This window comes from Salarias fasciatus, chromosome 1, assembly GCF_902148845.1.
Source record: "Salarias fasciatus chromosome 1, fSalaFa1.1, whole genome shotgun sequence".
Taxonomy (NCBI): Eukaryota; Metazoa; Chordata; class Actinopteri; order Blenniiformes; family Blenniidae; genus Salarias; species Salarias fasciatus.
The window spans coordinates 6,163,027-6,189,954 of record NC_043745.1 but is presented as its reverse complement, the minus strand read 5'-3'; the positions used below and the strand labels follow the sequence as shown (position 1 = coordinate 6,189,954).

The following is a 26,928-nucleotide window of genomic DNA, read 5'->3' as shown; positions in this document are numbered from 1 at the left end:
ATAAAAGTGAAGAGAGATGAGGGGCCTCTCTTAATTTGAGCTCAGTGAGACATCTTTCAGCTCCTGAGCTGCTGGAACTGTGAGCCCGAGGATCTGAGGACAGCTGGAGGAGTGGAACCATTAAACACACACTCAAAACTTACCTCTGCAGACGGGCTTTTAATTAAGAGGAGGCTTCAAAGTTATCTTTTTGATATGTTTGTGTCTTCTCCACTGAGGGCCTTCACACAGCCGGCGCGCCACACATTCGCGCACTGCGTCTGATTCCAGCTGGACCTGGAGACTGGCGTCCATCGGACGGCCTTCTCATCAGGCTCCTGCTGACAGGCTTCACCTTTGAGCTCTTCACCTAGCCGCTGCCGTGAAATCCTCTTTCCCTCCAGCTGATGTGATGTTTTTTTAAGTGAAAATTAAAAACTGTCTTTATTTTTAAGATTTTCTGAAGTAAGTGTTTGGTTTGGTGAAAATATAAACATTTTAATCACAAATACTCTGTGCCATAACACCTCTGTATCAGCATCTGTGTGTCAAACTGACGCAAGAAACCACAGAATGTGAGGACTCTGTGATCACGACTTCATGATGAAGACCGGTCTGAAGTGTGTCAGTCTAACGCAGAGCACATCACAGACTGGGCTCCAGGGGTTTGAAGTCGGTGATTTCCAGGGAGGAGGTGTGAGGGGAGCAGTGCAGGATACAGCTTCAGAAACTGATGGTGGGAACATTTCTACAGCTTCCACTTCTTTGAATTTTTTTTTCTTCTTTCTCTTTTAAGGCTGCAACCAGAAAACATCTGGACTTGATCTCAGACATGAAGAAGACAAGCGCAGGTTGTCTGACATCAGGCGAAGAAGTCAAAACAGCAGAACGAGCGGCGTTTCACCGTGAAGACGTGTCTGTCTGGCTGGTTTGATGCAGCATCACTGATATCCCAGCTTGGCGAGATACTTCTGTTTGGTGACTGGACACTCTTGTGTACCCGTTTTGACCCACGGGCCTTATGTTTGAACCCCGCCTGGTCTAAGGTAGGGACTGGACACTCAGATGCGATTGCTGAGGTTAATTCAAGGCATCAGAGGAATGCATTATGTCAGGCTATACAGCCATCACGTCCTTCCTCAGTGGAGACGGATCCTCAGCTTCTGGCCGAGTTATATTTGGATTGTGTCTGAGGCACAAACCTGGGTTTGGTAAATGCAGACAGATTAAATATATTCATCATAAGAATTAAAGGCAAAATAATCTGAAACGAAGGAGATTTGACATGATGGTTGTTACTCACCCACAGTGTCACAGGGTTCATCTTTATGAACGCAGAAATCTGTCCTGAAAGAGAACAAACAAAGACATCAATGATTATTTTAAAGTAAGAAACAACAAGAAGGATGCAGCCAGACTCGACTGGGCACTATTTTTTTTGTGTTGAACAGATTTATGATTTCTTTTTTTTATTTGCTTTTAATTATTTTAACCTTTTTAATTTGTTTGTGTTTTTGGTTGTTTTAGGCATTTCTTGCACTCCGCCACTCTATCAATTTTAACAGTTTTAGTTGTTTTAACAAAGAGACAATATCACTGTTGAAAGATAATCTTCATGATGATAAAATTAAAACGAGAAAAAAAAATCATTGATTTTCAGGGAGCCACAGGGTCCAGATCCCTGCCCGAGTCTGATGAGAACTTCTATTCTTTCCAGAATAAACCAGAAGATTGGATTCAGTGGCTCCATAAAGTTCAGTCTGTAAACATGAAGCTTCACCCTGTTGGAGAAATGAAGTCTGCTGTGGACCGTTTTCACTTGTTAGTCCACTCAGTGTTAATCTAATACGTGGAATATTTAATGAAGCCTTTAATGGCTCATTAAAAAGCCTTTAATGAAGTATAATTTATTCATTAAATGAGAGTTATTTCAATGTCTGCTTACTTGACGGTTTGTGCCTTTAATCTAATTTTATTGACCTTTTCCACTGTTTAAGTTGAATGAATTAAAAAAAAAAACAATAAATATTTGATTCAGTTCATATCTCTCAGATCTCTTTTTTCATTAGAAAACATCTATTAAGCTTCACTGCAGTGGATCTTAGCAGAAAGAAATTTAGATTCACAAAAATCAAACAAGACCAACGCCAGAATGACCTTAGTTTGAAAGGAGCTTTCAGTCGCCTTGGTAACAGGCTGCATCCAAACACTGCTGCTTCATGGTTGACCTCAGCAATGACAGGAGAACATTCGACGCTTTTAGCTCCATATCTGTTAAGATTACCATCATGCAAGGTATTCCTCTGAGGTGTCTCTCAAATCAGTGTGAAAACCGTCCGGTCACCATAATATACGGCGTGAATAGGGGGGAAAAAAAGAAAAGAGAAGGTTACTGACACCACCTTCACACAGAGAGCCGGAGGTATGCGAGAGGGCCTCAACACTGCACCAGTATCGCTTTCATTTAGTCAGACTGACGCTTCTCTCTTCTGTCTGCATCAACATGGCCAAATGAGAGGATTTTCTTTTGTTGCTTGTAATCTGCAGCCCAGAAGAAGAAGAAGAAGAAGGCTTTCATCAGGAGCCATTTGGCATTTTAATGCATTGTTAATTGCGAGCAGATAAGAACAAGAGAAAGTTGAGAGTTATGGATTAATCATATGGGAGCCAGACATCAAGCTGCTTTTAAGGATCACTCAAAACTAACAAACTGGGTAAGCCTTTGTTGCTCTTTTGCACATTTAGATGAGAAAAACAATTAAATGGAAGTTCAACTCTTCAGTACTGCAGGAAAAAGATAATCAGTCGAGGGACGAGAATTTCCTCAGCTTTACAGTCGTTTGGATCACGGTAGAAAAAGCAGGTCAAATACCATGAAACAACCCTGTCGAGCTTAAAATGTGAGCGGGTGAAAAAGTGACTGGAGCCTGGCCAGAAAGAAGTGTTACTTTACACCTTCAGCCTGTGGAGATCAAGGGTCCAGCCCGAGAGCGCGGACCATTAAACTCCATTAAACCACATGTCTGCTATTCACACTGTATGTGCCACCATTTCAAAGCACTCCGGGGAAAATAATAAAACAACGAAGCGTTTCGACCTGTCAGACTCTGACCTGGAGAAGAAACAGGTGCAGAGGGAAAAAGTTTAGAGTCTTAAACGTTTAAAGCGGCGGGTTTTTACAGCCCCGGCCAGCGCCGAGTGCTCTAACACCACTGTGACGATGGCGGAGGAGGAGAGGTTCCCACTGACATGTGGGAGTGCTCAGCTGGGTGTGAACAGCTGCACGTCAGCATCTGGGAGCCAGACTTCAATGAGGACGCACCGTCGGCTCGACGCGTTCAGAAACTGTCGCGAACATATTTACATGCACTGATCATATTTGATTATTACATGTTAGAAGAACTGGAGGCTGAAAGAGAAAAACGGAGCCTGCAGAGTTTGGAAGCTTTTAAAAAACTATCAAGAACTGGTAGGACTGTCATCTTACTTTTTCCTATTTTTGAGATTTTTTTAAACTTCATTCAGACTCTGTAACAAGTAAACTTTAAGATATAAAACAAATGGGAGAAATTAGATTGTAATCTGGAGATCAGTTAAAAGCAAAAATGCATCATATTTGACCAAATGCATTTAATTTATGGGCCTGGCCGTGGTTCTCCATTGGAATGTACTATCCATTTACCTTTAAAATATATTTTATCTGCAAAAACATGTTTTGCTGTCTTTATTAGGAAGAAAAAAAACAAATCACCACCAGACCCCTCACTGCATCCATCAAGTCTGAGCCTCCTGGCTCTTTGGTGTCGTTGTGTATGGATTATATAGACAGTTTTTGGACAAAGCACATTCACTTCACATGCTGCTGAGTTCTTAAGAATAGCACATCAGAAAGGCTTTCGTGATTCATGTAGCTTCCGTAGCCCGTCTATAAATCAGAACAGCAAGGAAAGACTCCTTGGAGCCAAATTCCTTAATGCCATGGACCTCAGGCTGCGCACTTCAGGAAGGTAAAACCAGACTCACAGAGATCAAGCTGATAGTTTTACCTGCTCTTGGTGCTTTATAGAACAACTGCTCATCAGTGTACTTTTGCATGTTAAACTTTTCTTAAAAGAATAGAAACCAAGCCTGTATTCTCAGTTGAAGCAGAGGGACGAGGCGGACTGAGCAGATCTGGCAGAAAATTCTCCACAGACATAAAGACTATAAGACGTCTAATCAGCTTGATCTCTTCTTACTGCAGTTACAAATGTTATTACAATGTTTAATGTTCACTGGGCTGGAACGGATTCCCCGAGAGCATCCAGAGGAGAGGAATCCACTCCGAGCGTAAGAGAGGCATGGTGCTAATTGAAAGCGAAGAGTCATGGAAAATCTTGCTAACAGACGCGAGCTTAAGTCCAAGTTGAAGGTAGAGATCGGTATCTCGGTGCAGCGTCCGTCCAGCTCTGAGAGAGACAGCTGGCTCAATTAAAGAGAGCTCCAGTGATCATACTGACGAGCGGCGATACGACTTGGAGAGCAGGGCTTTCATTTTTCAGGGACCATCCCCATCTCCGTGTTGACGAGCCAGGACAACAACCTCTCCAAGGAAGAGATTAATACACAAACAAACAAAAACAAACTCGGGAACACGGGAGGCCTGATGATGTTTTGATGCTTCATTGCTGGATCTGGTTCTTTCGAGCTGAACAGATAATATTTTCATGTCCATCTGAAGCGGAGCAGACTGATGAGCAGCAGAGATCTCAGAGTGACTTTAAAACTGACCTTCAAGGCCAAAAAACAGCGAGAAATCAAATATGACCTCTCATCGCTTGATGGAGATCGCCTCCCACTGCAGGTCGACTGATCACATCCAAGTCTGAGGAAGGCCTTGGGCCTCAGGAAGCGACGGGGACGGAGAAGTCTGGGACTCTGTTCAACTGAGACCTCTTGTGAACTCACTGGGAAGGAAGATGGATGGACTGAGCTTCCTCTGAGAGCTGATCTGCGTCCCGACAAACATCAAATCTCCTCAAACGCAACACTGCCAAGTCTGTGTGTTTGGGAAAGTTCAGCCAAACTACCTGCAGATAAAGACACTGTACTGAGGGTTAGAAAACCCACACAAGTAATGTACATTTAAAATACTACACATAAGAGTACCAGTGTTTTCAATTCTTATTTTCAGTCAATAAAAACCAGACAAGTTTTCACTGGTGCATTAAAAACAGAATCCACACCATAAAATGACTCTTTGGTGGAGACTGACGAGTGTGAAGAGTTACCACATGAATGAGGCCTGCAGAGAAGCACATGGGCAGCAGTGAGAGGACGGAAAGCTCCTCCAGCCTCAGCAGGATGTGGCGTCTGGGAAGGGTTTGTCAAGATTTAAGACAGAACGTAAATGGATCAGTATTGAGAAAGCTTCTGTGGCAAACGCTGCAGACGAGACGACAAGACGTCGTAGACGAACATTCCGATTCGAAACGCAGAAAGCAACAACACTGAGGAGGGTTGCAAAATGAAAAACACAACACAGCCGGATAAATAACGCTTCCAATCAACAATGAAAGAGTTCCTACACTTGACTCAGGCCAAGAGAAACGGCCTCTGATGATATTTCACTGAGCTGAGGCCAGACTGATTGGTTTCATCTTCACATATCCGTTTGGAAAAGACGTGGCAAAGTTCATCAGGAGGAAATCAACTGCTACAGATGCAGATCACATGTAGACATCAGGCGTTTCCCTTTTGCACCCGAGGACAGTTCTAAGGAAGAGATCTTTAGGTACCTGAAACCGTGACTTTACTGAGAATCTTATTTTACTGACGAGGAAAGAAACCAATCGTGGATCCACAGAAAAAGCCGTGGAGGAATGACAGCTGTGTGCTGGAGTGAACGCTGAAGTGGACGTCCTGAAATAGCACCTCTAAAATATCACCTCTCACACACACCAGCACGGCAAAGCGAGGAGCACACACTCCCCGTGCCACCTTGACGCATAAATTCTACTGACGTCTTACTCGACACCACATTTCTCACATGCATTTCCTGCAGCGAGCCTCTGCGCTGGGAGGTTTCAGTGGCCCGCAGTTGACCCTGTCATCAGTGTTATTACAGGTAAAGGCCGGGCCGTGATTAACAGCGGAGCAAAGGATGCACACGTCCAGCATTTCTACTGACGGGCCGTAATGAGACAGTTTACAGAGGACTGGAAGTGGAGTGAATGAAGGACTTGGTTGGTAACGTCTCTGAACCGTTTGATTCCCGATCAAATGAACCCAAAGATCAACAGATTCCAGTGCAAAAAACAAACAGAACCAAAAACAGTCATGATGAGGCTAAACGATGGAAATTGGCCAAATGTGGAATTCAAAGTGATTAAGTGCATGTTTGATACAACGGGGTGATTGATTGGCTGAACCCCCATGAGTCATTATTACTCATGAAATCAAACACAAAGGGCTATTGACGACCACTCAGAAGAAGCTGTGCACACAATACTGACAAATTAGTATAGATTAGTTAATAAATGCTCCATGATGACTGCCAGCTGGCCTCCTGCTGCCTGCTGTATGGTGCTGGACAGCGCACAGCGACCGAACAAAACAGTGAATCTGAGGGGTTGTAAAACCCAACAATAAGACAAGAGGAGCCGAAACTGTCTCTCTCAACGCATTTCACGGTCCAAAACCCCTGTTACCACAGCTTTACAACGCCATATTCCTTTGTGCGATTACTTATCTAAAAATGCTTTAAAGTTTAAAGACTTGGTTAATTAATCACAGCCAATGATAAATTAAAACTTTATATGCATCTTTCCACGTGAGGCAGTAATTCTTGACTTTTTAAAGAACCTCGTGCCACATGAATCGTAATGCTTCAGGCCTCAAACTCCAGAGCAATCGCAGCTCTTTCTCAAACAATCATTTAGAACTTTGTAAAGATTTTAATATCAGCCTTGGGAATGTCAATTCCCTTTGAATGTTGTCTTGCTCCTGTGCCAGGGATAATTAGTGGGAACATTTCCTCATTTCAGACCAAAACAGCAGCAATTTTCCCATAAAATGCCCAAACCAGAGCTGTCACACACATTTCAGTTCAGGGTCCACACACAGTCTGATTAGTGGGAGAGACTGGTAAAACAGTGCCACAATAGCCTTTAATTTTAAACTTTAAATGTTTCCTTTGTTGTCCAGATCGGTGGATGTTCGGCCTGGTTTGTTCCAAAGGGACGTCACAGACTGTTTAGTGAGCAAAAAGAAAAGCTCAGAACGGGAAAGAATCGTCAAAAAGTAACGAGTCGACCATCATCAGACCTAAAACGTGACCAAAGAGTTCGAGACTTTAAAGAAAAAAATAAACAAATATGAAAGGTATGTTGTAAAACCGCAGTAAAGAGAATTCTGAAAATATAACCTAATCACTGAAGTACGGTGGCGGAAGCATCATGCTTATGGGCTGCTCTGCTGCCAGAGGTGCTGTGGTTTGAGTTCAGTTCAACATTTGAAGCAAATATCTTAAGAAATCTGGTGGATTCAGAAAGACTGACCCAAAAGTCCTCCTGATGGATTCCGATGTGACCACCAGATCAGCCGAGTTAGCAGAGTGGGTTCTCCTCCTAGACGCAACGTTTGAGCCCCCACCTCGTTCTGCCAAAACGTTAAATTACCTCTGAGCACCGGCAGTTTGGTTTAAAAAGGCATGTTTGTGTTGTAGGATTCATATTCTGTGAAGGCAGCCGTACTGTACATTCCTCCAGTGGCACGAAACCATCCAGAGACGAGCGTCTCATATCTGGCTCTCTTCTTCTGAGAGGCTGTTAATGAGCTGTCAGAGACATTCTGCAGGTGTGTCATCCACCGAGCGACACCGTGGAAGAGGAAACCCGAGAGCTTTGTGACACACTTTAATTTGTCGGCATGCCGACTCGCTCCGCTCCCCCTGCATAAGATAGATTCCCCCCCCCCGGCCTCGCTGAGGAAGCCTTCTGACAGCGGCGGCAGTCAGGCAAGATCAGGTTCACCACAAACTACCCGAAAAACAAAAGGCCTCTGTAGCCGCGGCCTCCGCTATCTCTTTGTAGCGAGAGGAAGCAGGATAGAATCTGACAGCAGACATGAGTACTCATTTAAACAAAAGGATTCCTTTCACCGCCACTCGCCCTCCTTTGAGTTACAGCAGGTAATAATAGCTAATCCTAAATTAGAAATGTGTCATGTTGCACCAGACGCTGCCTTGTTGGGACTCAAGCATGAAGATGGAGAACAAATCGGCTTTGCTGACAGAGCGAGGAAAGAGAGATTGGGCCTGAGACTCCAGCTGGCCGGAGACTGAAGGTCAGGAGCAGCGTCTCGGATCAGGCCTCCGCTGCTTTGAAGTACAAACGAGAAGACAATGACGAAGAGGTCTCACATTTACCTAGATCTGAGGAATACGGAAAGGCATAGAAGATGTTTTTAAACAACTACGAAGGCAAGAAAAGGAATCAGCATGTCTTCAATATGGTTTCCTCCAGCACTGCTGGTCAATATGTTCCAAAATACTCAACAGTCAAGGTAAATGGACGGACAGATGGTGAACTACCAACCGCACTGACATAGAATTCTATAGTTCAGAATCTAAAATGCAAAACAGAATCATACACATGGAAAAACCCAAGAATAATATGAGTTTTTCTGGCATCACAACAGTCCAAACATCCAGTCGCCACCGGACTGATGACAAGTGATCCATACACCAGAAAACCTGTTGGCTGCGTACCTGGTAACCAGCACGGCCGTATCCACTGGGGGGGTGTCGTCTCTCCCACCAGGAACGTGGTTGGTCCCGAGGTACCGAGGCCCTCCGAACTCCTGGTACTGCCAGTGGCAGAAGCTCTCCAAAGACCGCTCTCCATGATGGCCCACCTTCAGCTTGTCCTGGAAAACAGACATTACATTTCTTCCTCCCCTTCTCAAGGCTTCACGCGATTCATCATCTAACTTCAGATTCACCAATGTGGCAAGGACTTTCTGAAGTTTTCACAAACCCTATAAAGTCAGACGTCGGATCACATTCCTGAGGCCTAAAGTACTTCCACAAAGTAGATTTGCGGAAATTCTTTGCATTACATCAGATAAAACTCTTCACATGGATGAAATAAAGACGAGGAAAATACTTCTGGATGTTATTGAACGCAAATGAATCTTTGATCTGAGGAGGGAGTGTCCGTTTGGCAGTCCAGTCCAGGGCCGCTCTCCCTGCAGAGGTCCGTGACCTTCTTCTTGCACTGGGTGGGACCGAAATCAGCTGATACTCAGGTTTTAGGGCTGACAGGAGGTGAAGGGGTCAGAGGAGGTGAAAAGCCAGACTTACGGGGCGGCTGTGCAGCAGCACGAGCTTCGTCACTCGAATGTTGATCCTGACTCCGAGGCTCTGGTGGTGAAACATGTTGTAGACCTGCAGGAAGCAGAGCAGCAAGAACGATCCACGTGTGAAAGGAAATACGAAAAAACCCAAAGTTGAAGTAATTAAAATGGTTAAATGACACATTCACTGTCACGTGTTGATTCGAGGTGTAGGTGAAGCAGATGCTCCAGTCTAATGCTTCGCTGTAAGGCAGCCAGTCGTAACGGCTGAATAACGAGACTCCACTTGGAAATTAGGAACTCAGTTAAAGTTACTGAGGCTTCTGGGGGTTTTAATGTTTTAACAAACTGCACAAAGTCAGTTCATCTCTGTTCGCTGTTTTGTTGCCGCTTCTCTCTTTCGCTCCAGATGTAGAGCATCTTCCTCCCACTAACTGGACAATCTTACAAAGCCAATAATCAAAATCCCAATAATCAACAGAATGGCCATCTTGCAGTAATCTATTACCATATAACAGGCATTTTCGTGTAGTATCAAACATTCAATATCAACTGTGATCAATCTTCTGTGACAACATGAACAATAGATGTAACTCAGCATTTTTCTAATTAAGGCCAATTGGAAAAAAAAATACAATAGTTACATTGGGAAGAAATGAGCACAGCTGTACTTTATCACACTTTTAAATCCCCTTAATGTGAATCAGAGAGTGAAGATTAGGTGCGAATGATTAAAAACTGGTTGGGGATTGACAGATGGAAAACGTCTTACGTTTGAGCTCTTGAGCCTTTTGTGAGCTCGCCAAGAGATTATAAAAAGGTCTTGTTCAATCTTGACCTGAATGGGATGTGGGCCAGGAGGGGTCTTTCCTGGCCAAATACAATATACAAAGTATAAACAGCATGTGGATGCACGTCCGTGGTGAACGTTCATTTCCTGAGCAAATAAGTAGAAGTTGAAAACGGCGCCTTCCTTGAGAAGTGAGTGAGAAGAACGTGAGGGTTTGTCACATTCCTACCATGTTCATGACAGTCAGCAGGAAGCGCTGCGCCGCCTCGGCGCCGTGGTACTGCACCATGTCCGAGTCGGCCACCACCACCGTCTCCACCGTGTACGCCCCGTGCAGGCGGATGGCGTTCCTCTTCCCACGACCCTCCTCGCTAACTTTTGACCTCTTCTCCTTCTTCTTCCCTACCGCAAACAGACAGGAAGACCAAGGTCAGGACGTTGTTGTTTTTGAAGCAAACAAAAGTTTGAAAACTCTCCACAAATGCATTTTCTACTGGAAATATGATGAGTTTGTTGACGAGTGGCGATTTGGAAATCATGTCGGCAGTGACCACCTGGTGAGAAAAACGACGGCATGAGGTGCATGAATGCATGACAAGAGTCACGAGGAAGAAGACAGCAGGGCTGTCAGATAGAGCTCTCTACAGTGAAAGAGTCTGACTGTTACGCAATCAGATCAACCAAATCAAAAAAATAACTGGCTGTTTGATCCTCAAAGGTGCTGTAGGCAGGATTTTGCTAGTCAATGCTAATTTTTCTGTGTTTTCTTTGGATTAAATGTCAGAGTATCCATTGATAATCCTTTAGAAGTGTAGCATAATTGCACTACGAGGGCGCAGCGTTTCCATCTGTCTCTGTTCTGAGCTGAAAAGGAATCTTGACAGCTCCAGGTATCTTTGACCAATCAGAAGAGCCCATGAGGCTCTAACCGTGATTGGTCGAGGGGCGTCCTTTGCACGTTCTTGTGGGAGGGGCTTAACTTGCGTCAGGGCGTGATGTCAGAGAAAACAGGACAGGACTGGCTGTGCTGGGTTTCAAATGGCCATCTTAGATGGGTCAAATCGCCATCTTGCTTAGGTAATCCTAAGCAAGATGGCGGAGATGCGGAATCCTGCCTATAGCACCTTTAAGAGTGAGGTGGATGAACTCACATGTCACATAAAAGGCCCAATGGCTCAAACTGGTCCACAAGAGGCTCCGGCCCACAAACCAACAGGAAGTTGTTGTTTTTTTTTTTTGTTTTTTTTTTGAGTGTCAACAAAAGCTTAAATTGTTTTTTTTCTTAAACTTCTTAAGGGTAGCAGACACAACACGCTGAGGCCTGAGCTGAGACATCGTCGATGCTGCCATGAAAGACAGCCAGCTCTCTAGTTACTATCAAACTGGCCGTGGTCCCAAAGCCACGCTGTCAAGGTGAGTTTGTAAAAATATAAAAAATGCAGCATCCATACGAGAAGTCTTTTGACATTTCATTTTATTTTCCACTAGAAGGTTCCATTAAAATGTCACTTTTGTTGATATTGCAGTCATTTCCAATCGTAATTGCTTGGTTTTGTGAAAATACAGATATCTTAGGTTATTGTGACTCTATTTTACTGGTCTGGCCCACTGAAGATGAAATCAGGCTGCATGTGTCCACGAAACTAAAAGATGTTCGACTCCTCTGACTTATAATATAAAACCAAAACACAGAATAATTGACGTTTGTAATCTAAGGTACCTTTACCTTAAAATATGTGAAGAAATCTGCGAATAGATGAAAATTGTCTCAATGGAGGACAAACAAATCCCTTTATCTTGTTGAAACTTTTGAAACTTGATACTGAATTTCTGCAGTGATAAAGCTGCATGAATGCAGAGAGAGTACTTCACTTCTCAAACACAGAAATTTCCCACTATGAGTTTTGAATTTTCCCACTCTACCCATTTTCCTGCTGGAAATTCCCAGTAAGTCATGAAGGCATCGGAGGATCAGCACATGCACCCTGAACCAGGACACATGCAGAGCTGGACTCAACAGCAGACGCCTGCAGTCAGATCAGGGCTAGGTAAAGCCTGGAGGTTCGGAGTGCTACACGCCCGTTTCCGCCTTTCCTGGCTTGATGATTTAGCTACAACTCTGGTTTTGAATCAAACACAGCAATGAGATGAGGAATCTGGTCTCCTCTGCCTCAACTCCTGATCATTCCAATATACAGCCGCATGGCTGAGAGATTTGGCACCGAAACGGAACGGGGGGCGCAACCGATTCAAAATGCAAGACCTGCTCCATGTGGCCTAATGTCTGAGTTTCTCCTTTTTGAGGCTCAATACAAATGCGGAACAATGATTAATGTATTAAATGTTTGGACAGCTTCAGAGGGCTTTCAGTCCAATACATGGCAGGAGACGGTGCATAATTAGGCCAGTAGTGCTACAGCACAGATTAAGAGGCTAAAGTTAGCATGAGCTGTGGACTCCAAAAGTATTCATGACAAACACATTGAATTTGGCATTTGAAGGAAAAAGTCAGTACATAGGGGAAATGGGGAATAGTCATCACACAGCAGGAGTGACCTACAACATCTGTACCTTCAAATAAACCTTCTGAACCATCTTCATCAAGTGAGGATGAAGATCCAGACGTTTCATTATGATTCCAAAGCAACACATCCAGTCGCTGGCCAACTAGATGACATGACAGCAACTCAATGCATGTACATAAGACATGGTCAAGAAGAGCTGCAGAAGTTCCAGTCAACCATCAGAATGGCGACTTAAACCAAATTTTCATGATAAACTATGTTGGCACATCATTTGAGAACAAAGTTTTAATTTAATCTCTATAGAGTCATAAGACGAACTGGCTCAATCTTTAGTATGTTATAACAATGGGCAGAGCCTCCAGCGCCACTATCTACTTCATCCTCTTCATCATTATTATCGTTGACATTAAGTCTGCTTGTTAAGAGTGCTAAGCAGTTTTAACATTCCACCATGTATTTATTGGGGGGGGGGGGCTCCAGTGTGGGACGGCTTTCTCCACGGACTCAGCAGCCACTTGTGCGGAGCCAAGTTCTTGGTTGGAATGAGCTGTGTATTGTTTGGCCCATCTGGTGTGTGTTTAGCTTGTTTCCTGGAGTGTACAAATGTGACTGATAGATGTTTTGTTCTCAAGAGGAGCACTGATAGGCCTGTGACAAAACAGCACAAGAGCGAGGGCTCCCCGTGATGGACTTAACCAAGACACACACTACAGACCAGGATCCAACAGGCCCCCAGCGCACTGGAAGCCACACAGCCAGAATAATCCACGTATTGTTGCATATATACTACGTAAAAGCCTTGCATCACACTCTTGATCCTGTTGCTTTGAGCCTGTCTCTCCTGACAGGTTGGATGTAGCGAATACTGGAGATTGTTGTGTCTTACTTGTACATTATTAAGTTAAATGTATGGAAAATCTAAAATACTTCAACCTAAAAGCCTGTCTTAACTTGCACGAAGATGGACCTGAGTGTCTTTGGGGTCAACAACAAAATTGGACCTCAACCACTGTGAAGGATCTGTCAACATTAACTCAAAACATCTGCTTTTGCTTTGTTTCATTACTCTTCCCCAGAAAAAAAGACCTATTACCAAACCTAATAGACAGCAAAAACATGATCCAAGACACTGCACTGTTGATGTTTGAGGGATTTTGGACTCTGGTCAAGTTCTTAAAGCCCTGAAGACGACAAGCCTTTTCCTGGAGACGGCTGTTTCTGTGTTTTAACTTTAGAACGCTGGAACATTTCCCAAATGACCTAAACCAAATGACAAAATGCACAGTGGAAGTTGTTTGAACTGACATCTTCCAAGTCAAGGTTTGGTGAAGGCTAGCCAATTAAAAGTGGTGCGGCCTGCCAGCAGGATCCAACAACCACTGCAGCTGACACAGAAACACAAACACCACGGGCCGGTGGGCATCAGCTGACAAATCAGGAAGGCAGGTTCTACTTCCTGAAAACAGCAAATCAGATGATACTTAATTTGAAAAATTGCCACATTATTTGGATGTCTATAAAAAATGATTTGTTAGTGAAGTCAGAATACTGAAATACCGACTGTACTGGAGTAATTACAGAATTAAAGTTTTAGGGATGATTAAAACACACAAAATCTCATATTTGGCCACTGTGATGTCAAAACCAATAATTCCAACAACAATCTATTTTAATAGAAATGCTTTTCAACAGAAACCAGAACCCATTTTTGGCATAAAACAAATAGCAGTAAGCTGATACAAACCATGATTAACACAAAAAAATCCACAATTTTCTCAGCATGTCTGCTGTGATCCTCCATCTCAAGTCGCAAAGTTTTCATTCATTTTGTCAACAGTAGGCACGTTTACATGCGCCCGTATAATCCGCTGCGGATTGTAAATGTGTCATGTAAACGCCCGAGTGGATCCGCTTCACTCAGAGCGGATTGGATTTCGGAGCCGATTGTACGAGGTGGTCTACACCGATCGACAATTCGCTCCGTGTCTCATATAAACGCCGCCTGACAGCGGAGCGGATTAAACGGGGGAATGTTTGTTCCGCACATGCCTTCCCTCGTACGCAGTGACGTGTGACATGTGCAGTAAACGGGAAGCAGGACAGTCAAAAACAAGCAGAAGAACTAGACGGTGGTTGAAAAACACTTTTTTAATTAAAAATCCCGACAGTAAAAACACTGGAGAGGCAAGATGGAAGCAAATCGCGCAACAGCGAGTTGTATGAAGAGCTCCATATAGCAGATTACCAGCAATCGTCCGACCGGTGTTAGGGATTAACTGGTTCCCGTGTTAACGAATGACAGCGGAGGTCTGTGTAAACACAGGCTGATTACAGCAGTTGTTAAAGTAAGACTCACAAAACACTTTAAACGTAGGCTATACATTCTCTGTAACTGTCGATAACCGACGTTCACCAGAACGACTACAAGTTTCAGTCATCTATTGGTCACAAGTTAACACGGGCACCAGTTAATTCGAAACATCGGCATGCGGAGCAGAGCTCACACCGAGACGTGCCGCTCGGCGGCGGTGCTCCGGCCAGGGGAGCAGCCGCTCCTTCAGCAGCGTATCGTGGAGATGTTGGGACATTATTTGAGCAGATATCAGCAGATAAAAACTCTCTGCTCGGCGCTGAGGACTGCTGCTGCAGAGAGAAAGACCTGAAAGTTCCCAGAGAGACTTTGTGCGCATGTCACAGGACGCTGTATAATCCGCTTCACCCAGGGTCCTTGTAAACGAGGATTCATCATGGATCACTTTGTATGCTGTACATGTATACACGTGCGTTTCATACGATTATTTACAATCGGATTGAAAAAACACCCATGTCAACTGGGCCATTAAGTGTTTTACTACGCAGATGATGTCCTCATTTATTTAGCTATAAAGTCAAGTTAACCACACAACGAGCATGTCTTAAACACATTAAACTCCTAGAAAGGTGTTTTGTTTTTGCTCTTCTGCACATGCTCAGTGGATGGACGATAAGAAGAGTGTTTTGCTCCAGAGTGGCCCAGTTCACATGGGTGTTTTTTTAGCAGTCCTCAGCGCCCGGCAGAGTGTTTTTGTCTGCTGGATATCTGCTCAGACAGTGTTCAAACATCTCCATGATGCACTGCCCAAAGAGCAGGCGTTCCCCCGGCCGGAGTCCTGGCCGATTGGCCTCCGCCCCACTGGGCTCGGCACCACTCTCACCGGCTGGTGTGGCTGGTCCAGGGCTCCGCTTCGCCTGCCAGCCCTCTTCTCTGACGGCACAGAATTTCCCAGCTTGTGATCAATAAAGTAACGCTCTACTCTACTCTCTAGCGGGCGGTCACATTTACAATCCGCTTCACCTTACAATCCGATGATAAGGAGGATTTCTTGACCCATGTAAACGTGCCTGGTGTCATGAATCCCAGTCCAGATTCTCCTGGTCCTGGTAGTTTTCTGCTTGACAGTCACCATAACAACAATCCAACTTGGTCAACTGTCTATGCCAATGCCCGCGTTCTCCTATTGTCAATGTCTCAAGCAGATTGTTATGTGAGTGCTTGTGTGTGGTTTCCTTCCAAAAACCACACACACATGCACATTACCTATACATTTTTCTGCGGCTCTGCTGTTTCCAACATCATTTTCACAACGCTGTTGTGTAAACACGCAACAAAAGCAAAAACTTCACTTGAAATGTTCTGAAAATAAGACAGAATGATGATCAATAAATACAGTAAAGCCAAATTAGGCTACCAACACTCAAACGTATTCATGCCTTTAACTGGCTAAGCATGCATTCACCTTCCTCAGAAGCAACCTGCTTTTGGACGGTCTGTTAAAAGAAAATCTTTGGTCGGGGGTGGGGTGTGGGTGGGGGCTTTCCAAATACAAAACCATCTGTGGCAGACTGAGACGCCGCGGCTGCTGCTACGTGGGGGTAAGGTTACCTCTGACAGAGTCACAACAAAGAGGGACGGAGTGATTTCCTGTCACACCCACGTTACCCACAAGGCCCTCCTCCGATACAGCGAGGCCACAACCAGGAACAGCGTTCCTCCAACGCCTCCGACGTGCTGCGGATCCTGAGCTTTTGCTGAATAGTCCAGAATTTCCCTGGGTTGTAATCATTCCACATGATTGCCAGCTTGAAGGGGACAAACACTGCAATGATGTCTGAGTCACAGCGGGACACGTTACACAGCGCTCCCTCACATCAGCACAGCTGAGGAACAATGGCCGTGCACACTCAGCACTTTGTGGCAGAACGTTGACTCATGCCGCGACTGGACCCACTGCTGCAGTTTGTGCTCGGGCCTGAGGCCATGGCCTCTGCTTGGACTGCCGCAACCAACATCCAACCAAGATCAACCAACATCTGTCACTGAGCGAATGCAAACATGCATGAATGGCAGTGTCATCCGTCCACAAGAAAGTGTTTAATCCATACTGTACTAAATTAAAACGATCAGGTTGAATCAGGGATCTGCAACCTGATGCTCGGTGCAGATCTCTAGTGACTTCCTGTTGTTTTCAAAACTTACAGGTAAAAATTCTTTTACTGAATCTGCAAAAATTTGAAAAAGAAATGCTGAAATTACTAAAGTGGTTAAAACAGATTAAAATACTAGAAGGTAGAAGAAAGAGGAAGCAGAATTTGCAACAAATGGAAAAAAAAGGCTAAAAAGAGACAAAATATGCAGAACTTAGCGAGCTGCATTCTCTTCATTCTGAGGCTCCGTTTTCATGACGATTAGGAGAAAACATCAGTTCAGTGTTTTCATTCCTCAAAAGCTTTGTGTTTAAAATGTAATGCTTTGAAAACAATGTTTATTTGGCGACTGTGGCTCAGTTACAGATGCGGTCTCGCAAATGGGAGGTTGTTGGTTCGACTCTCCAGCTCCCCTGTCCATGTGCCGAAGCGTCCTTGAGCAAGACACTGAACCCCGAACTGCTCCTAGTCAACGGATTGAGCGCCTTGCATGCCAGCCGCCTCCACTGGTGTGTGAATGTGTGCATGAATGGGTGAATGTGATAATGCAGGTTGGCGGTGGCAGGATGAAAGCGCTATAAAAGTGTCGTCCATTTACCGTTTTATTCACACATAAACAGCAGAAACACTGAAAACTATGTAGTTTTCATGTTGGGCCAAGTCTGCTACAGTAACCTACAAAAAATGAAATGATGGCTGGAACAGTTTAAAGAGCTTAAAATACTTTCAAGTGAAATCAAATGAACAAAAAAAAAAAAGGGAAAAAAAACATGCTGAATCCACTAAAAATGGAAAAAAACAACAACAAAGTAAGCGTGCTAAAAACCACAACAAGGCAAAAAAAACTGTGCACATACAATATGTATATGTGTAACTGAGCTGTGTTGTCCTCCTGCTAAAAGTGAAACGTGGCTAAAACAGCTTCTTCAGCAATAAAGGTTGCAGACACCGGGGTGGAACGACACTCCACATGCTGTGTTACTGTTGTCCACAGCGCCGGCTTCACTTCTGCTGCGAGATCAGCTTCTCCACACTGATCATCTGTGATCCATCACTGATAAAACTTTTCACCAAATACTTTTCATGCCACCATCTTCTTTGCACTGACCACGCTCTCCAATCGCTTGCTTTCATTATTGGAGGATTTTTTCACACAGAGAGGAAAGAGACACAAACGTGTTTGAAGCTCTCAGTGCGAAGGGTTAACTGGGGAATCGGCGCGATCTGCCTGCCACACGGCCGAGAAACGGAAGAGACGCTCGTCTGCACAAAAGCTGATATATGACGTGAGAGTGTCAGTCGGTTCATCCGGGTCAGCGGCTGCTGCCTCGCACAGCTCTCTTTAACCAGCATGGTGGCGGTGCCAAGCCCCAAGTTAGAACCAGTTCCACATTTTTCCACACAGAAGAAAATAAAATAAAGTGAAGAAAAAAAAAAAAAAATGGAGGCGCTGGTGCCAAAGTGCTCACAGCAGCACAGCTCCCCAAAGCGCTGCTCTCAATGTTGGACACAAAGCTGAACACATAATTGGTTGGAATTGTGACTGATTCCCTCTGAAGCTTACAAAAACACTTGAAAACTGCATTATTTAACACTCAGACCTAAAATCATAAAATTAAATGTTTTTTTTTCGATCAGCATATTCTCATAATTGTCCGTTTTTATGTCTCACAATCACATTAAACGCTTCAATTACAGATAAAAATTCTTGTAAATGTTGTAAAGCAGCATTAAAAATGCAGAAGTGGAGCATATTCCATGGTGAGAGTGTGTTTAATCAGAATCAGATGTGCAGAGACACCGCTGCAGCTCCTGAGTCAAACGGTGTGTGGATCCCAGATCCCAGAAATCCCCCCGATTTTCACAACCCCAAGTTTCCTTCTCAGACCTGTTGAAATGCGCGCCAGTTTTCAAAAAGCATCAAAGCAGAACCGGCTCCGCACCGGCACCGTTGTAGTGGTGGGGGGGCTGGAGGTCAAAGGCGCTGCAGCTTGTGCACTCAGAGCTGGCGTGCAGCTCCAGACCTGCCATCTGTAAAACACATGAGTGTGACAGATGTTCTCCGCCTTCACACCATGAACACACCGACAGAACCAGAGCACAACCAGACAGCCAGTATCTCTGCTATATGAAGTCCCATCGAGGTGTGAGAGGACATAACCTGTACTCACGATTTATTATCTATCAGTTTATATCTATCATGTCAATATCCATCAATAGTACGCAAATATATGTAAGTGTAAATGTGTTTATTTCACATCCCCCAGAAACACAAAAACACCCAGTCTAATGAATGAAAGCAGCGAAGTGATGTTTGAACAGTGAAACTGTGGCCGGACCTCATTGGTTGAACTCTTTAACAACAGGAACTCGTTCAAGTATCCTCTGGAGTTCAGGTTGACCCATCAATAGACGACGTTTCTCATACCGTCCAAGTGAAGCTGGACCGTCCTCAGAAAGTGAGCGAGCCGACAGGATGAATGAGGGAGACCACCGAGACCTCCCTGGAGGGGCTCAGAGCCTCGGCAGCTGACAAACCAACACCTGCGTCCGGCGCAGGCCGGAGAACCTGCGCAGCACCTGTTACACCCGCTCGCCAGTCAAAGCTTCGTGTAAAAAAAGATCAGATTCAATCTGGATTAAAGTTTGTCTGAAGCAGGGAAACAGCGTCGCACGGGTATTGTGTCACTGGGAAAGGTTTTAACTGCAATGCTCTGCATGATTCCATGTCCTTCCAGTCATATGAAGCACTACGGCCCCAGATTGAGTTAACAGGTTAATTTTTCACTTTCCAGCATTGCCTCCCCCCATGTGACGGGAAACCAAGAAAAAAAAGAAAGAAAGGAAGGGTTGTAGGAGGCACTGCAGATGTGCCTGCGATTAGAAATCAAATGAAAAAAAAAAGAAATCCACAACACAGTTATATCCAATTAAAATCTGGTCTAAAAAGACAAGTAGCAAAGCTATTTGGACATGAAAGCACAAAGATATCCGAGAACCTTTGGTTCTGTGGTCTGATGGTCCCAAAGTGGAGCCGACGGATCATCAGATTATCGCTCAAGTGTTTGATGGACTTCATGGAAAACCTGTAACCACACTGCAGAGCATGGTGGTGGCAGCATCATGCAATGGGGATGCTATCAGGCAGCAGGCCAATGAAGGCTCTTTAAAGGGAGAGGAAGAAAAAATAAATATAGAAAAAAAAAATCCCAACAGAACCTGATTCTGTCTCCAAAAGAACTTCGACTTGGAGGATTTATCGTTCACCAAGACAATAAATCAAAGTATCCAGCACAACCTACCCAGACACGGTTTGGAGGTGAATGTTCTAGCCAAGTTAAATCCCAGAATTCAATCCAATGGAAAATCCCAGACTGGACTTGGAAAACGACTGTTTACACCTAATCTGTTCACACAATGAACCTCCTGCCTCCAGGTGTCCAAGACGACAAATGTCTTCACACAATCTCTGTCTTTTGAAGGAGTCTGCATCTGCGAGGACATCTCGGTGGTATTTCTGCCCACGATGGCATTTATAAAAGCATAAAAGCAAGGAAAGGTGAAAGATTTCAAATAAACTGCCAACTTTTGATAGGTGCAGGACACGGGATATGCAGGATCTTCATCCAACACTCTGGACTTTCATGAGTTTCTCCTCCGGCTGAAGCAGTTTTGGTCTCTGTGACATTTTCATATGCAGGAAGAAAAAGACGTTAAAGTTATTTACTGTGGCCGAGGTGTGTGTGAGCAGTGGCACTCTTTCAGAAAACCAGTGCTTTCTTTAGTTTTCTTTATTTTCCACGGAGAGCGGGCGTTTTGGACAATTCCACCTCGGGAGCCATTTTTAAAAAGTTGGGTTTTCGGTACAGTTACTGGGACAAAAGCTTTATAAGTAAACATGTGATGAATGAAAATTATTTCTTATTAGACTGATCAGGAAGCTTTTTTATGCTACCATATTTTCTGCAGGTAAATGACTCATACAGTTTGCATCCAGGCCGGTAACATGATGTAAAGGAAACGCTGCCTCATCAGGTTTTTCCAAAACCTTCACTGTAAATGACGTCGCTCCAGGCAGGTCACACTGGCAGCAGGCGAAGTTCGGCGGCGGGCTCCCGGACCAGTCTGCGGCTGCTTTCTGACGTAAAGGCTCACTGCTGTCTGCTGCAGTCGCTCCACTGTGGAGGCAGACAACACACACACACAACACACACACATCCAGGGGTCCAACAACACACACAACCCAGCAAGATCAACATGTTTCCTAATTAATGTCAGAAGACTGGATCGCAATGTTTCAACCTTATTTGTTCCTGACAAATCTGTTTGTCAACAGATGGTAAACTAATGCTGCAGGATAATAAAGCTCACTCCTGCCATGATAAATCATTCTGCGCGTGCATGAGCAGGATTCTTTCAGAACAATGACTGCAGGGCGTGTTGTTCATGCATGAATTTAACAGCACTTCTCTAATACATCGGACCCGAAGTCCACTTCCTGTCTGAGAGGCTAAGTGTTGCTGGCCTGAACTTTTTGGAGACGCTCGTCATCTTTCTGAAATCAGTCACCGCCTCTCAGAAACTACTCAAGTCTGGATGCTCTAATCTTCTATTGCTTCTGTTCCAGGATGTTCCGAGGAACATATTTTCAACATTTCTCAGTTGAACTTGACATTTCGTCAACGCAGATTTCATGCAGCATCCCGGCTTCGATAGGAGTGGCGGTTTAGGGTCAGCGGTGTCAGATAGAGAGAGAGAGAGAGAGAGAGAGAGAGAGAGAGAGAGAGAGCTTGTCATGATCTGAATTCTTTTCGACATTGAGCTGATTGTTAATGACTATAAAATCTGCTTCAGTTTGCATCGGCCTCCAGAGAGCCGGTGGTTTTGGGGGAGGAAATGGGAGCTTTGGTGAAAGAAGAGGAGAGAAGAGAGTGGAGAGAGGGCTGCAGGAATGGAACGGACGGGGCTGCTCGAGTCCGGGCAGATGTTGAACGCAGAGGAAAGAATTTCTAATCTGGCTCTTACCGCCACCCCACCCCCCATCCAACTCACTGCAGGACACCAGGTGCACACATTACAGGCAGGCAAACCCTCAGAACGAGCATCTAATTGCCTCTGAGCCCGCAGAGCAGCACGACCCCGCCCTCTAATTGAGATTTCTGCCGCCATTTCTGAAAAGCCGGTCTGGAAGTGACCCAAAGCATGACAATAGGAATGTCAACTATCCACCTCGGAGCTCCAACAAGTTATCCAACTGAAGAGAGGGATAATTCAACTTGAGTATGCTTTCATGCTCCAAGAATTATGTGGCTACAGAAGCACAATCCATTCCACATCAGCAGACGGTGTCTCATGCAGAACAATGGGAGGATACGCAGGAAGATCGCTTGGAAGAGGGCAGCAGGAAAATGAGAAAAACCCTTCGAACTCACTCTGCAACGGCTGAGTACAAGCAGACAGAGAAACTGCAGGCCGACACACACACACATGCGCACACACACACACACACACACACACACACACACACACACACAGGTCTGCAGGTTTTTCTTCTTTCCTTCTAAAGAGGAGGAGGTCTCAGTTATTTTGCCCCAGTTATGAACATATGGAAAGAATTTATTTATACAGGTTGTCAAAAGTTCTGGTGGTCTGCAGCCTGCGTGATGTTATGTAATTTTCAGGGTGCAGCTCAGCTCCCAAGGTCACGCTGCTCTCATTAATGACTTTTAATTGTCTGAAGGCTGAGGGAACGAAGACGAGGCGGGCAGCGGAAGGCGCAGTCAGCGTCTCCACGGTCTGCTTTTGCCTTTCTGCTCGGCGGAGAGCCTTGACAGTGATTTGTCATCTCTGCTCTCGCAGAAGCAGCCAGCTCCTCACATTACCTCCGACGTCCACCCAGCACAGTTGTCAGACGCAATCTGCTGCGAGTGGAGCAGGTGTGCCAAAGTCCACCAGACACATCAGCAGAAAACAGACGCAGAGAAACTCCTCTGCGAAGTCGGGGGAGGCAGTGTTTCTTTGTGCTGATGGGGAGTACTGGGAGTACATAAAAACCAGGCAGCAGACTGCGAACTAATGCTGAAACATAAACAGACTGCAAATCAAAACCAGTAAAAAATACAGGCACTAAGAATTAGGGGAGTCACAGTGGTAGCAGCGAATGGCTTGAGATCTTGTAGGCAGCTGTGTTTCCACTGAAGGGTCGATCAGAAAATTAAGTCTGATCAGCAGGATTTGTACCATTGCCTGACTATTGGCACATAGACGTGTGTGTAAAATACACTCACTCACATGCCTGTCTGTACAATCCAGGTTTATCAAATCCTTGAACAACATATTTTGGATCCGTGTTATTTAAGGTCTCACAGCATTATATTCTTATCTTTCTTTAACTTCAGGCAGTTGACCTGTTGTCTTGTTACACAGCAGCCTCCTTCAACTCTGATTGGCAAATGCACCTGGACAGTTTGACACACTGCACTTTGAACAGCTAATACTCTTCTTTGGTGTGTAATATGCAAATATCATTCATTTATTCTCTGCAATAAGACCATCATCTGGTATATTGCCGATCAGTTTCAGTATTACTGTTGTATGAATGGAAACAATTTTAAAGTTATTGATTATATACTTTACTGCTATTATCATTTTACCGACCTATTAGAATTTGCTTGTATTCTTTTCTTTTGCTACTGTTGTATTCACTGTCTGCAAGAACTGATCACATTCCCAGAAGAATAACCACAAACTCTCCAAAAGACTATCCAAAAAATGAAAAACCTCTCACGTGCTAGTCCGTGCACTTCACAATGTCACAAGGACCATTAATATAAAATGGCAAGATGAGGATGTTTCTGAACTACTTTCTAAACGTGCTGATATTTTCCTCACACCCATGTCTCACTCCTGAAACGCAAAAAGTCCCTGAGGAAAAATTCAAACACATCCGACCACGCATTTCTTCTGCACTCACTTTCACAGAGGTCGAAGGTCAATTCCGCTGAAGTTAGAGGGACAGAAGGTTCAATCAGAGATGTGACACAAAGAGATGCTCAATCTCACACTCCTACAGAGCCGGGAGCAACATAAACCCTCGTCTCCCTCCCTCGTTCACGACCGAACCACAAGGGTCAACGAGAAATTACATGAGGCGTGCAACAAGCTCTTTTCACCGCGCCGGCTTTTCAAAGCTGCCGATGAGTCAAAACTGTTGACTCACGTCAAAAACTTACGCAAAAGGAAGTTTTCAAGGAATTCAGGAAAATCAACACTTAAAGAAGGATAGCTGACCTTGTAAGGCGACGTGTTAAGGTTATGCAGATGACTGTGATCTCTGCAGTGTAAGTCTGGGGGGAAACGCAGACGGGACTGGGGTCAGAGCTGTCCTTGAATGCCTCGCCATTACTCACAGAGATGAAGTGTGTGCAGCTGCTGAGAACAAGCTGCTCACGCTACCATAAAACACAGCAGAGGCTCTTCTGCTCATGAGGAGCTGCAGGGAAGCTTAAACAGGAGGGAAAACCCAGACTTCAACCACGTTTAGGAAAAGTCGAGGCACTCTGAACATTATGTCCAACCATTTTGACAATATTGGTGAAGTATGCATGTTCTCATTAGTCCGGGCAGAAGGCACCTCGTCATGCGTCTCGGTTCATTTGCTTTGAAGATACTTCCTACCTGCGCAAGTGAGAATTATGCATAGACACACAGTGTGGCCAGCTTTTTAGATTATCGTGGAAACTACATCAGTATCATCCTGAACCACTGCAAGCTGGAAAAAACCAACACAAACTCTCAGCAGGAAGCCAAAACAATTATTTTTAAGCATTACATAAACCAAACTCTTGTGTTAGACAGGAAATCCTGACAGCAGTCACCATCATCGATAGCTCCAGTTTCCCCCACGGCTGTAATTCTCTCTTAAAATGGCCTCAATTCCTGAGCAATAAAACATCTAGTAGTTTTTTTTTTCCCTAAAAGAAGTATAAACATGTCTAGATGTTGAGCTACTTCTCTGAATAGATACTATACATCAAAGGATTACACGTTCTATTAAAAGCGTAGCTTCACAACAAAACTCGATTCAGCAGATCTGTAGGTACGACTCATCAAAAAGATCACACATCTAATACATAACTTTAAAATAATTCGTACAATAACAAAAACAATCTGAAAGAGTGAGTGGCGTCTATTAGCAATTTCTGCTATCAATATGAGAGAACATTTTTAACGGTTGACAGGTTCACAGGCATTAAAGCTCTTCCTCTGCTGATCGGATTCGGAACCTGGCAGGTCTTCATATAAAGCCTGCAGATGTCCGGAATGGTGCGTTCACACCGGACGCATCACGGGCGTCGTGAGCGGCGCTTTTCTATGCAAAGTCTACGGTGGACGAGCGTCGTGGAGCGGCGGGCAGCGGGGCGGCGCGTCAGGAGGGTCAGGAGCGTCGACTTTTCGAGCGTTTCGAGCGTCTGACGCCCACGACGCGCGTCCCCGGCGTCAGGAGCGTCGTGAGCGTCGCTTTTTGAGAGTTGGGAAAACTGAACTTTCGACGCGCTGCCGCTGGGCGTCAACCAATCAGAGACGATCCCTCCGGTGCTACGTCACTACGAGTGATCCGAGCACCGATGCAGGCCAGCCAGTGTTGCTAACTTGATGACTTTCTCGCTAAATCTGGAGACTTTCCAAAGCCTCTTGGCGACGTTTTTTTGTCAAAAGTGAATAGCGACAAATCTAGCGACCTTTTCCGGTGCTCTGGAGACGTGACAGGACGTCTCGTTGCTGTCGTCAATGGGCAGCGGGTGCTGCCGTGAGCCCCTCCCCCGTCCCAAAGCTCTCACAAGCGGTCAGTCTCAGCAGCGCCCCCTGCTGCAGTCAGAGCAGAGAGGAGCAGACCAGCCAATAGCGACTTTTCTTACTGGGGAGTTGGCAACACTGCGGCCAGCAGGTCGTCAAACTGGGGACGGGAGAGACGAAAGTAGCCCTGGAAGCGACCCTCATCCTCCACAGCTCCTGGAGCAAATGGTGAAACTCCCCAAATTCAGAACGCCTCTGAATAATGGGATGAACCCAGAGACGACGCCCAAGTGCCCGACGACGACGACGCTGTCTAGCTTTATTTAACAAATAAAGTCGAGCCACTCTCCTGATGCGATCCGCCATAGCTGGAAACAGAAATCAGCCTCCCGTCAAGAGTGTCGCAAGCGTCGTGAGCTTTGTGACCACCTGGTGTCAAGCGTCGTGCTTGAAGCGTCACAAGCGTCAGCTTCAAGGCGTCCCAAGCGTCGACGACGCCTGCGACGCGTCCGGTGTGAACGCACCATTACACTGATGTTTGTGGATTATCACTTATTTTATAACTTTAATATATTAAATTGACCTAAAAAAGTTGGTAAAAACAAACTGAATGGGTTGAAAAGAGGGGACTAATCATTTTACCCCATCATTTGTTTATCTTTAAACAGGAAAAAATCCTTCACGTAAAAATCATTTCGTGTTAAAGTGCATTGTTTTCGCATTTTTGTAAGGAAGCATGAGCCTGATTTGTGTTTTGAACCCGACTCATCCCTCTTTGTATAATAGAAATGAACGGCCTTTGTACTATTGAGTCGCTGAAGCTGTGATTTTGCAGTTTTTGGCTGCGTGTTGTGGCTTTTGGCTTCTCTCACCGAGTCTGCTTTCAGAATAATTCTCTTCCAGACAAATGTTTGCAGAACAAACTTCAATCAATTCAAACTTTTCTGCGACGTCTTGATTTAATTGTTGCACCTTTTATTGACTGGATCCAGTGTTCGGGCGTGTTAAAAACAACATAAACTGCCACATTAATAAAAC

At 44.8% G+C, this 26,928-nt stretch overlaps 1 protein-coding gene across 2 annotated transcripts in view; it reads right to left on the bottom strand.

Annotated features, from left to right (window-relative positions):
• adamts17 (ADAM metallopeptidase with thrombospondin type 1 motif, 17) overlaps nt 1-26,928 on the bottom strand; it is an 86,798-nt gene that overhangs the window by 45,000 nt on the left and 14,870 nt on the right. For both annotated transcript variants that reach the window (XM_030098040.1, XM_030098048.1), the window contains exons 4-7: nt 10,335-10,507; nt 9,323-9,406; nt 8,729-8,886; nt 1,283-1,326 (exon numbers count right to left, since the gene is read on the bottom strand). In XM_030098040.1, the coding sequence (XP_029953900.1) occupies nt 1,283-1,326; nt 8,729-8,886; nt 9,323-9,406; nt 10,335-10,507 (459 nt within the window). The remainder of the gene's footprint in view (nt 1-1,282; nt 1,327-8,728; nt 8,887-9,322; nt 9,407-10,334; nt 10,508-26,928) is intronic.